This window comes from Akebia trifoliata, chromosome 3, assembly GCF_017979445.1.
Source record: "Akebia trifoliata isolate Shusen 1 chromosome 3, ASM1797944v1, whole genome shotgun sequence".
Taxonomy (NCBI): domain Eukaryota; kingdom Viridiplantae; phylum Streptophyta; class Magnoliopsida; order Ranunculales; family Lardizabalaceae; genus Akebia; species Akebia trifoliata.
The window spans coordinates 48,324,545-48,336,920 of NC_141377.1; the positions used below are offsets into that span (position 1 = coordinate 48,324,545).

The window sequence follows — 12,376 nt, forward strand, 5'->3', positions numbered from 1 at the left end:
CTATTTATAAAAGCCCACAAATTTCAAATTAAAAATAATAATGTCATACAAGTCACCAAAATTTGAAATCAACTTTAAAAAGAACTTAATTTTTTATGAATAATTTTCGATGGAAATGAAGGATGTGTAATTATAAAAGCACCCTATGAATTAATAAGGGCAACCCACACTATAGCCATTTTTTGTTTTGTTTTATATGGATTAAAATTTTTGGAATGACCAAATTTTTAGTGAGGATAATTTATATGGTCTAGAGATCATCCTCACCAAAAATCAGTTTATTGTGAAACTTCTAACTCGTTAAAAATAGTTTTCAAAAAAAAAAAAAAATGAACAATTTACGATTCTTGAACTTGTTTTGATAGGGTTAAAAGTTTTAAGATGTGCTGATTTTTGGTGAGAATGATCCCCTCATTGTAGAGATCATCCTCACCAAAAATCAACTCATTCCAAAATTTTTAACCCATATAAGACAAAATAATTTAGATATGGTGTGGGTTTATTAATTTGTGGGGTGTCTATATATTTATCCATGGGATATAAGAGGTAATATCCTTTTAAGAATAAGGGCATAGTTGTCCATGCTCAAAAAAACAAAGGGCATACTTGTCCGTGTTGAAAAAGCGAAGTGCTTATCGCTTCAACACTTTTTTTTAGCATCAAAATAGTGCTGAATTTTTTTAACTTATTTTCAGCAATAAGCACGAGTAAACAAACGCGCTATTTTGACAAAAGTGCTGAATTTAATTTTTTCAGCAATAAGCACTGAAAAATAGCGTAAACAAACACCACCTAAGTGTGCCTATAACAACACCTCTTCAACGTCTAAGTCAGAATAAAGTAAAAAGAAATATGATGTAAGATTTAGCGGAGAGAAAACCATACCTTTAGGTGTGCGGTGCTCATGTATTTATAGGATTTGAACCTAAGGATCCCTTTTGATCATGTTTCCAACTTCATCTAATCCATTTTTAATAAGTTATCTTGTATTAAGACTGAACCTAATCAAGATTCTATTCTTATTCCTTCCTTCTATATAGGGATTTTTCCCTAAAGAATGGATATTACGAATTGATTTATGTCATGTGTCCAATTCTATTTACTTGATCATTCGAGATTCTGTTTCTTTCGAGAGATGCAATCCAACTTATTCAAGAAGTCCTCGCTTTGTAGACTCGAATACAAAATTTTGATACCCCTTAATCTTTCTTGACCCCCAATATGCCATGTGTCATCTTTTGACGTCTTACGAAAAATACCCCACAAGTACCCATTTAAATTAAATAAAAAGTCAAAATTGTAATTGAAAACCCCAATTCTAAATTCCTTTTTAGTGAAATCGATTAGAGTTGAGTCTCTTGAAACTAAATCCATTGAAAATTATAACCAATAAAAATTGGTAAGAATCAAGAATCGAACCGATTAAAGAAGAAATTTTTTTAACAATTCTGATATCTTAATTTGAGAATTGGAATTAGAATTGATTGATGTAACTTATATAATTTATGGGTTTTAAATCCTTTAAGAACTGACCTATTGGCACCTCTACATGGTTTATTCCTTGAAAGATTTTAAAAAAATAAATAAATAAATAAAAAAAAATTATACAAAAAAAAGATATAGAGATTTTTGTTTTTTCATATCCATAAAGATAGGAGAAGCCGTGGGAGGGGGGCTACTATAATAGCATCTATTTTTCTTCATAAATACTTTTCATTTAATTCTAAAAATAATTCAATTAGTTTGACGGATACGTCATCTTCTAGAAAGCTCCCCATCTACAAAAATAAAATAAAATAAAAATTAGACATACAATAAGAATAAAAATAGAGAGCTGCTATTGGCACCCCAATAAGTTGTTTGAACTTGTTTTAATGCTTCGTAACTTCCAAGTAATAAATGCCAAACTCTTTTAATGGTTGAATGATGTGTTTTAATCTTTAATTAGAGTTTAATAAATAATTTAAGAAATTGGGATGTAATAAGTAAACTGGGGTGCCAATAGCAGCACTCTTAAAGTATGGGTAGTAGTTGAACACTTGAACTTAACACGTAAAAATGAAACGTACATAGCTACTCTTACATTTTCAATGTTTCCAACTACCTTTTGTGGTGCTGTTCTCCTTGCTTGCTTGGATAGTCTTCCTTAATTTTAAGCCAGCCAAATGTCAGACAAATAAGGTTTCGATCATAGAGAAGTTGTCTTCCTGAGGTTTACACTAACTTTACTTGTATCTAAAAGGACCACCAGACGTGCAGTAGCCATACATTACAAACCGCCAACCCTTCACTTACACAGCTTTCTCTCTCTAAAGGTTAAAAATGGTGTCTTCTTCATCTTCAATTAATCTTCTCTCTTTCCTACTTCTTGTTGTTGTTGTTGTTGATCATGAAGTGCAGGCCCTCGTCACTTTACCTAAGAATGTAAGCGTTCCAGCACTAATAGTGTTTGGAGATTCAATAGTGGATCCAGGGAATAACAACTACATCTCAACCATTGTTAAATGCAATTTTCGTCCATATGGGAAGGATTTCATGGGTGGAATACCTACTGGACGCTTTAGCAATGGAAAGATCCCCTCCGATTTGATAGGTATACCACTACTATAAGTCATTTCTTCAACGTAGTACAATTTTATTTATTTATAGTAATAAATAGTATTACAAAACATCTCTCTCTCTCTATAAATTCTTTTTAAGTATGTAATGATCAACTAATTTCATACATGTTATTTCTCAATTGGTATTAAAAGCCAAGCTCTACTGAGAGCACGTACGATATTGCTGGGTAGTCTCCAATGGTATCGCTATGCTGTCGTTGTTGTTGCTTTACTAGTGTTTTTTTCTTACTTTTCTTTCAATCTACGTATCTATAAACAACCTCTCTAACCCACACACTAATACCTCAGGATCTCTACTAACGCGGGTTTTTTATTTAAAAAATTTATCTTTCTACATACACTATCAGGAGAGATCGTGAAAGATCTGATCTAGTTAATGGGTCATCAAGTTGGATATGTGATAATAATGGGCTTCACGGACAAACAATGACCACCAACGAGTTTGAGGGAGGTATTAAATTTAAAAAATATATTAAATCAACTTATCCGAGATAGATCAAACCACTTTTGGTGTAAATCATTAAAATAAAAAATTTGTATTACATGACCAATGAAAATATTTAGGATTCAAAATTAAATAATTAGGTACTCAAAATCTTTCCAATTAAGTATGATTTATAGAATTTTGGCTGATGTAATTTGTAATGACCAAGCAATTTATAAAAGTTATTTGTTCAACAATTATTATATGAAATTTTTTCCTTTATCATTTAACGGAGTTGAAAAATTCACCGATTGCAGATTTTAAGGTTTGTCCATAATTTGAAATAAATGTTATTGAGACGTAAATAGCGATTATTATAATGGGAAAATCCTAGACCCACTTAGTTTTCTGAGGAACAATGTTATAATATTCTTTGTTGATCAATTTTACAGAATAATTGGCCGATATTTATATAAGTAACATTAGTTAATATAACCATATTGAGTTTATTGTTTAAAAGATGATTTTCAAAGTCAAAGAAATTAATGGATTTTTTTGTCATAATTTTGAAAAAATAATAGTCAGTTTTTATTATCAAAATTCAAATTTCCATTTTGAAAAACATTCTTCTCAAACAATGTTTTAATGTTTGTGGTGGGTCCTATCCATAAAATTATCTTAAACCCATGATTTACCTAGTCATCATAATTTTTTTATGGCAACCCTTACCCTTAAGAATGTAACTTTGCTTCTCTAGTAATCAAGTAAGTAAATTTGTTTTTGAAGTCTAATTAATCAATCACTTGGCATTGAGTTAGTTATACTTACTCTATGTTCTTATCTTCATAATACTAGAGCTTGCTTGTGCCTATCGACAGTGGCATCCTCTTTGAGGTTAAGCGGGTGAAAGAGGAAATGCAATAAGTTGAAGGTTATCATTGAAAAAGAGGTAGTAGAGGAAAAATAATAAAGTTGAAGCGTCTTGGATAATGAGGTAGAAAAGGAAGACCATAAAACTGGAATGATTCAAAAGGAAGAGAAGATGAAATACAATAAAATTACTTTTTTTCTCAAGATGCATAATGATATTAAATTTCAACCATTCGTCGGGGTTAAGGGTGTGGGAGAAGAAAGTGTATGCATTTGAAGGGGTTAAGGTAGTAAAAGAAAGATAATAAAATTAGAGAGATATTACTAGAAAGGACTAGAGGAGGAAAGGCAATATAATTGAAAGATTATAAGGAAAGACAATAAAATTAAGAGTCGTGATAATATGATTCACTAGGTGGCATACTCAAATGACTTCATGATGTGACAAATTTGGATATGTAGATATGTATGCCTTGGGATACACGATTGCAGCTCCCCATAAAAAGTGTATCTCGAGGGAACTGTGTATCTCAAAGTGTTTAGATCTATAGTTCCCAAACTTATCCATGTCATGGAATCATTTGAGTATGCCACCTGGCGAGTCATATTATCAGGACTCTAAAATTAAAGGTTGTTCTCAAGATTCGTAGTGTGATTAAAATCATAACCCTTATTTATAAGAGATAAAGGGACTAGACTCCATCATTGTATTTTATTATATAGATTATAATTTGTCAGTGGGCATTCTCTTAGAGGTTAAAAGGCTAAAATAAGACAAATAATAAAGTTGGAGGTGTGTTATTGAAATTAATTGGAAAATAAGAGAAAAGACGATAAATTTGGAGGGAAATTATTGAAAAAAAGGGTAGAAGAGGAAATATAAAAAACTGGGAGGGGTGTGCTTGGAAAGGTTTTAAAAGAGTAAAGGAAATAACATTGGAAGGGCATGAAAAATAATACATGAGGAAATTAAAGAAAATAAAGTGAAAGTTTTCCTTGAGATTCGAGGTGGGATTAAATCCCAGAACCATTTTATGTAAGGGATAAAGTAGGTAAGGTCCACCATTACGTTTTATTCTACAAATATACTGACTCAAAAAACTGCTATTTCAATTAATATCTTTACTAATATAATGAGAGAAGATGGACCAGAGGTGGTTCAAAATAACAAGAATATCCTTTTTACTGTCTAATCTTCAAAAAAGTTTTAAATAATATTTTAAATTATAAATAAATTAAACCCTTCTAATACATGTGGATTTGTGCATGCCACTTTCTAGTGGTTAATAATATTAACGAATTTTTTTTTTTTTTTGCAATGATGATAATTATAGTCTAAAAGAATTCCTTAAATATTTTCTATAACGTAAGTGTCTACGTTTTGGAAATTCGATAACATTAATATAATTTTTTTTTTAATAAAAATGAACTTTCATGAATCTATGAATTAACTCTTGCTTGTTTCCCAACCAAACCATTTATATATCATGATGTCTGACTTTTGCAGTTGAAGAATTGGGAATTAAGGAACTATTACCACCTTATCTTGATCCAAGCTTGAAGCCTAGTGACCTCCTTACGGGTGTGAGCTTTGCCTCGGGTGCTTCAGGATATGATCCCCTCACACCTCAAGTGGCGGTACATTTTTGTTCTTTATATATAATAATAAATTTTGAAAAAAAAAATTATGATTTCAAGGTTTGGAAGGTCAGAGAAAGAGAGATTTCATAGTATATATATATATTTTCTCATAGTGTTTAATAGTTGATTGTATTTTATTCGTAGACATAGACATGATCGAACCACACAAATTTTGTTGTATATTTGGTGTTCTTTTCTTTTTATTGCCTTTATTATTTATTGTGGGTTTTCATGGTCACCGATTTTATTTTTCTTTATTTGTTTCTCAGAGTGTTTTAAGTTTCTCGGATCAGTTAAATTTGTTCAAAGAATACATAGGGAAGTTAAAGGTGATAAGCGGGGAAGAGAGAACTGCGAGCATCATATCGGACAGCATATACATAGTTGTAGCAGGAAGTGATGATATTGCAAATACTTATTTTTTCACACCTTTCAGGCGGTTGAAGTATGACATCCCATCGTATACCGATATCATGCTCCACGGAGCTTCTAGTTTCCTTCAGGTAAATTCTTTGTCTATAAATAAGTGAAATGAGAGTTTAACTTGGCACAACAAACATTTTTAATAATGCACCAATCATTTAATGAAATTATGTATTACAGTTAATTAAATTTATGAAATTATATAATACACATCAAATGACTAATCAATAACAGAATCTTACCCCAAAGTTTTAGAGCCGATTCACATTTATTCCAATCCACATCTTTTGGACTTTATCAATTTTAAGGTTTTTGATGTGAGTATTTTTTCTAATTAGAATTGTAATTGACTTTCGCTGAACATACCCAGAATATACCTGAATTGACTTTCTCCTAGTTTATTGTTTATTGGAACTACTATATTTTCCTAAGTGTATTTGCTTTTAATTTTATTTTTCTTAGTCTTCTTCACTTATCAATCTTAACTTTTGCATATATACATAAAGGAATGCTAATGTTCAAGAACTCATGGGACCTTAACATTTTCCAACACTTTCACTTATTAATAATATCTTTATTTTTTTTTTTCTTTTAATGAAAAAGACAAAGACATATTGATCTTTTACATAATAAATTTTTATTTACATTATATATTTTTATTTTACATGATAAATGTTTAGGGCATTTAATTCTTTCGAATTAAATACTTTGTTTGCAATTAATGTTTTGGAAGTTAATGTCAACATAATAAATGTATTTATTAAAGATTTGGGATCCGTTGACTCATAAAAATGACTTATGAAAAAAATACATGATCCCAACTCTTTAGATACAAAATCTAATAGTTGAGATTTATGAGTATCTTGATAACACAAATCTCAATTATACTTATCTTGAGGATAAATCTCAACCATTAGATTTTGCATTTAAAGGGTTGGGATCATGTGTTTTTTTCATTAATCATTCTTAAGAGTCAAGGGATCCCGACTCTTTGTTAAAAGCATAACATATGCATTTATTTTGTACAAGATCAAGATGTCCTTACTTTTTCAATAAAACATAAAATGGGTAGAGATATTTTTGAAAAATTTAAGTGTTGGAGAATTCTAAACGTCCTTGTAAGATATTGGACGTTAGCATTCCCTATATATATACATATGTGTGGGTGAACTCTAGTATATATATATATATATGTGTAAATTATCTTATAAAATATATATTTTGTTATTTCATCTTAGATATTTTATTCTATTTACACATCAAATAAAGATATCTCCATGAAATAACAAGATGTGTTTGGTATTCCTACCACCAACCAAATGGTCATCGAGGTCTCTCTATAGATCTTAATGCTCACAAACCCATGGACGTCGAACCCATGACGACAATCCATCATTTCTAATTGAATAATGATTTCTAACTAAAAAGGCTTCACTTGGTCAATACTCGGCTGATGTGGCATGGATTTTTATGTGCAGTTGTGTATCTCAAGGAAAAAGATCTATGCTTCCATGCTCATGCCACATCATCTAAGTATTGACCGAGTGAAGACTTTCTAGTTAGAAAATCAACACTCTTTCTAATTATGTCAATGAATCAAAACACTAGATTCGGTTGTAGCAGTAATCTATCCAATGATTTATTTAATCAGTTTCTTCTTAGATGTTAATAATTGGTTTTGGAAATGATCACAAAACAATTCCATCAAGTTTGGATCAAATCAAATCCAATTTAGTATAAGTGGAAAAAATACTGCCATATCATATATTTAAATAAAAATATATAATTGCTAGAATTTATATATAATGTTTTTTTGAAATTATTTTGGTAGGAATTGTATGGTTTGGGAGCAAGGAGGATTGGTGTGTTCAGTGCTCCCCCAATAGGATGCGTTCCATCACAGAGAACTTTAGGAGGAGGACCTAAAAGAGTATGTGCTGAGAATTACAATCGTGCAGAAATATTATTTAACTCCAAGCTATCCAACGAGATCAATCGTCTTAATAACAAGTTCCAACAGGCAAGAATGGTCTACATTGATATTTACAATCCTCTCCTCGATCTCATAAAAAACCCTAGTCGCTATGGTAATCTCCTTCTCATCATCAACATTATTCTGCATTGAGCCCCACAATAAAAATACCAAGTGACACCAAAGACTTGTACAAGGGGGGCATTAAGGCCTTTACAAATTTTATAAATTCTTGTGGGTGCAAGTTCCCTGCTGTAAATCTGCCTGAGTGGCAATTTTCGGTGGATTTATTGAAAAAAATCAGCCATATATACTTTTATCCATTTAAGCAATTCTCATTTGGGATTTGTAAAATCCAATTTGTTTTAAAAAAATTTAATCAGTTTGCCTAACCAATGATGAAATATTTTTTTTTGAAAATAAATATTTAGAATCATGGATCTCAATTCTCAAGGAATCAACGGCCCAGAGATATGCTTGTGCTATGTGTTAAAACCCCAGGAGCTATTTAGTTTGGTAGCTTGCGAAATACCAGATAGTGGTTTCTTTTTTTTTCTATACCTAATTATATTTTGAATATTTGTCTTTGGTTAATTAGGATTTGAAGTTGCAACTAAGGGATGCTGTGGTACGGGAAAGATAGAGGTATCAATACTATGTACTGATTTGAACCCACACACGTGTGAAAATGCCTCCAAGTATATATTTTGGGACAGCTACCACCCCACTCAAACAACCTATCAGATCCTCGTCCATCCAATCATCGTCAAGTACATCAACCATTTCTTTTGAGTAGATCAAGATCGGATGGTCAAGAGCCATCGACACTTATCAATCATACCTTATATATGTATTAAAATCGGCATTATTTTATAATGGGGTCTACAAAATTTTTTGTTTTTTTTTTGTTTTATAAAAACTACATTTATGGAGAATAATTCCCCACTGATATAAAAGTCTGAGAGACTTCCCCTGACCGATTCTTTAAGAAATTTAAGCTAAAGTAGGGTCGGGTCCCAGTATCAAAGAAGAGAGTTGGGGGGGGATGCATAGTGGGTGCAGTGAGTGGTCCTTATCATACAGATAAACGTCTCAACAAATGGTTGGGATGAACAAGACATCTTTTTTTCATTAAGTTATGTAAGTCAAAATAATATTTACAGATTCTCCCTTTTAATTTGTTAAATAAATTCTTTCCAAATCTTACATTTTTTCAACTTCATTTAAATAATCATTTAATTCTTAATGAAAGCATTAACCCCTTTCAATGAAAGTAAAAGAAGGAAAAATAGTGTCCACTGGTGTCAAACATAAAATGACACACTATTAAAATGGATAATTTCTATTGCCACACCAATTTTTGCTAACATCACCCTTTTATTTTAAGAAAAATATTGTTAAGATTGTGTTATTTGTATATTAAATTTTATTTAAAAAAAAAAATCTTTTTTCACAATCATATATACTCTAAATAACATAAAATAGAGAAAAGGTTGGGACTTGGAATGGGATCATTTGTAGCAAATTTTTTCATGTAATATCACGTTGAAATATAACACCTTGACCTTCTAGGATTCTTGGCCTAGATCATGATAAAATATAAAATTAAAAAAAAGAAAGTTTATTTATTTATTTATTTATTTATTATTCAAGACTTTGAAAATTGACTACCACTGAACTCTCAAATTTCAATGGAGTGGCTTTGTTGTCTTGTAGACGTGGCGTTCAATCAATCGAAACAAATAAAAATGCCTCATGGTGCTACAATGAAAAAAAAATGCTATATAAAAGACCCCCCTCAACAAGGTTAATTCCTATATAATTTTACTCTCTTTCTTAAAATAAATTTTTAGAAATATATTTTTAAAAAAAATTTAATATTCAAAAATTTAAAAATAATTTGTTTTATGGAATTTTTTATGTTTCGTTTGTCACTTGAGAACTTAATTGTGAAAAAATGTAATGGAACCTATCACGATTTTAGAGTTTTAATATATCGATGATACAATTTAGACAATCTTTTTCTTCGATGCATACGAGGAAAAAATCTACAGTTTTGCACCCTTGCCACGTCTATTCTATATAGACCAGGTATGTTTCAGTGCAAAGAAATCTCCACGTACTGGGATAAATATAGGGTTTCTAAACTCAAGGAAAAAATAGGGAGGGATGAAGCTTGTCGTAAATGCAAATGAGAGATGGAAGCATGCATGCAAGTTGTGTTAGTTGCATTTTAGAAAATTTTCTGTTTTAGGAAGGTTATTTTTGTCATTTCAGAAATATGTACTACTTGTTTTCATTTTCACATTGAATACTCTGTGGCCATTGAATTAGAAGAGACAGTTTCTTTGCTGACGCATCACTCCCAAATCCTATAAGCTCCGGCAAATAATTTCTTTAAAACGAGACAATTATGAGACAAGGATACATTTGTGTTTTTATATATAAATAGTTGGCGCGCAAAGCCAACTGCTTTTATTTATTGTTATAACTGTTAATAAAAACAGTGGGGACATTCAGAGATTCTGGGGCCTCTTAGATAATTATTTTTCCTTTTCTGTTTTTGTTTTGTTTTGTTTAATAAATTGGTTTTGATCATTAATCAAATCAAACCTAAAATTCTGCCTTCTGAGGCAGAGTAGAAAGAGAACACGATGATTGGAGTCTGTCTGTTTATGAATTTTTTTTTGGGAAATATTACTTAATGATCCTTGGCACTAACTTTTCGTTTTGATTAATCCTTGACTTTTTAAGGGGTGTGCTAAATAGTTCATTTAATAAATCTTTCTTTCCTAATCAGTCCTTGACCCCCACTCTAGACATTTCTTATGTTAAAAATTTTCTAATCATTCAAAGTCATCGTTTTCATCTAAAAAATTTAGATTTTCGATATTCCAATCGACTTTTGAAGACTCCATTCAGATGAAAGGGATTGAGAAGGGAAAATAAGTCATTTTCAAATATTTTGAAAATGTATGTAAATAAACAAAGTTTTTTCAATTCTTTTACTTCTTTTTTGCATGAAAATCGATCAATGATAGTTCTTTGTGTTTGAAAACAATTGCAAAAGTTATTACGTCAAATTTTAAGTTGATATTTTCATGTATTTTAGTGGGGTGAATTTTACCGCATTGAGGTCGAAATTTTTTATTTTTAAGTTCAATATTTTTATTATCGAGTTTAAAATTTTTTGTAAAAAAAAATTGTCGAGTTCATCAATAATTATTGTCGAACTCGACAACTTAAAAAAAAAAACGTGTAGAACTCAACAATAAAATATAGAATTCAAAAATAAAATTTGTCAACCTCGACGTTGTAAAAGCCACTCGTTTTCAATTTTTTTTTTGTTGTTGAGTTTTTTCAACTAAAATACATGGAAAGATCGACTTAAAACTTGACATAATGACTTGTGTCGATGATTTCAAATAAAAAGAACCATGCTTGATTGATTTTCATCCAAAAATGAAACAAAAGAATTGAAAACACTAGTTTTTTACATACATCTTCAAATTGTTTGAAAATGACTGCTTATTCCTTTTCAAATCTTTTTTTTATCGTAATGGAGTTTTCAATCTCGATCGTGATGTCGGAAATGCAATTTTTTTGGATGATGATGGTAAGTTTGAATGGTTAGATAATTTCGACATTTCAATAATGAAAAATGTCTAGAGTGAGGTTAAGGGGTTGATTAGAAAAGAGAAATTTACTAAATGAACATTTTAACTAATTCCCAAAAGTTAGAGACTAAATAGAAAGAAAAGTTTTCTCTAGTATCATTAAGTAATTATTCCAAACTTTTTTACTCACAAAAAAGCCAATTAAAGATTTTGTATAATCTTGGATTGATAAATCACACTAACTATGTGTGTTGAGGGCATCCCCTATTACAAAATGACCCTTGTTAGATTTTTTAAGTTTGGTTCTTTGAGATTTTGTGAAATTTTGAATTGACTTTTTTGTAAATTAAAAATCTAATCAATTTATTGATTATCGATCCAACAAACACACATAATTCATATGAGATAGATGTCTCATACCACATATGACTAATGCAATAGTTCAAAAGACACTATTTCACATTATGGACATGATTGCCTATTTTGAAGGAACACATGCAATGATAAGAAGGTTCTCTTAATAATTATTTTCATACAATTAATTATGAAATAAATCAAGATAAGCGCAGTGATTGTGTTGTCTGAGGCTATTTTGATTCATTATTATTATTATTATTAATTGAATTAAATTAAATTATTTAGAGAACCCTTCCTTTCAATCTGTTCATCCAAATTTAATCATGTCCATTTGAATAAGTGTTTATTGAACCATTGCATTAGTTTGGTGCTGTTAACTTGTGCCCTAAGGGCACATGTTAACAAATCCAAAAAGAGTCTTGTTAACGTATGCCCTAAACGTACACGTTAA

The 12,376-nt window shown here is 30.3% G+C and overlaps 1 protein-coding gene across 1 annotated transcript; it reads left to right on the forward strand.

Annotated features, from left to right (window-relative positions):
- The first annotated feature begins 2,072 nt into the window (after positions 1–2,072).
- On the forward strand, positions 2,073–9,111 carry LOC147407553 (GDSL esterase/lipase EXL3-like). The gene is made up of 5 exons (XM_086436187.1): positions 2,073–2,593; positions 5,423–5,553; positions 5,826–6,059; positions 7,811–8,066; positions 8,550–9,111. Exons 1-5 carry the CDS (start codon positions 2,323–2,325, stop codon positions 8,741–8,743), a joined length of 1,086 nt encoding a protein of 361 aa, XP_086292313.1. The 5' UTR covers positions 2,073–2,322; the 3' UTR covers positions 8,744–9,111.
- The last annotated feature ends 3,265 nt before the right edge of the window (positions 9,112–12,376 follow it).

What these genes read in the sequence shown, in the direction of transcription:
- LOC147407553 (XM_086436187.1), top strand. Translation starts at nt 2,323, where the DNA reads ATGGTGTCTTCTTCATCTTCAATTAATCTTCTCTCTTTCCTACTTCTT. An exon ending in GATCCCCTCCGATTTGATAG is followed by an intron (nt 2,594 to 5,422) that starts GTATACCACTAC and finishes TGACTTTTGCAG; the next exon opens with TTGAAGAATTGGGAATTAAG. An exon ending in GAGCTTCTAGTTTCCTTCAG is followed by an intron (nt 6,060 to 7,810) that starts GTAAATTCTTTG and finishes TTATTTTGGTAG; the next exon opens with GAATTGTATGGTTTGGGAGC.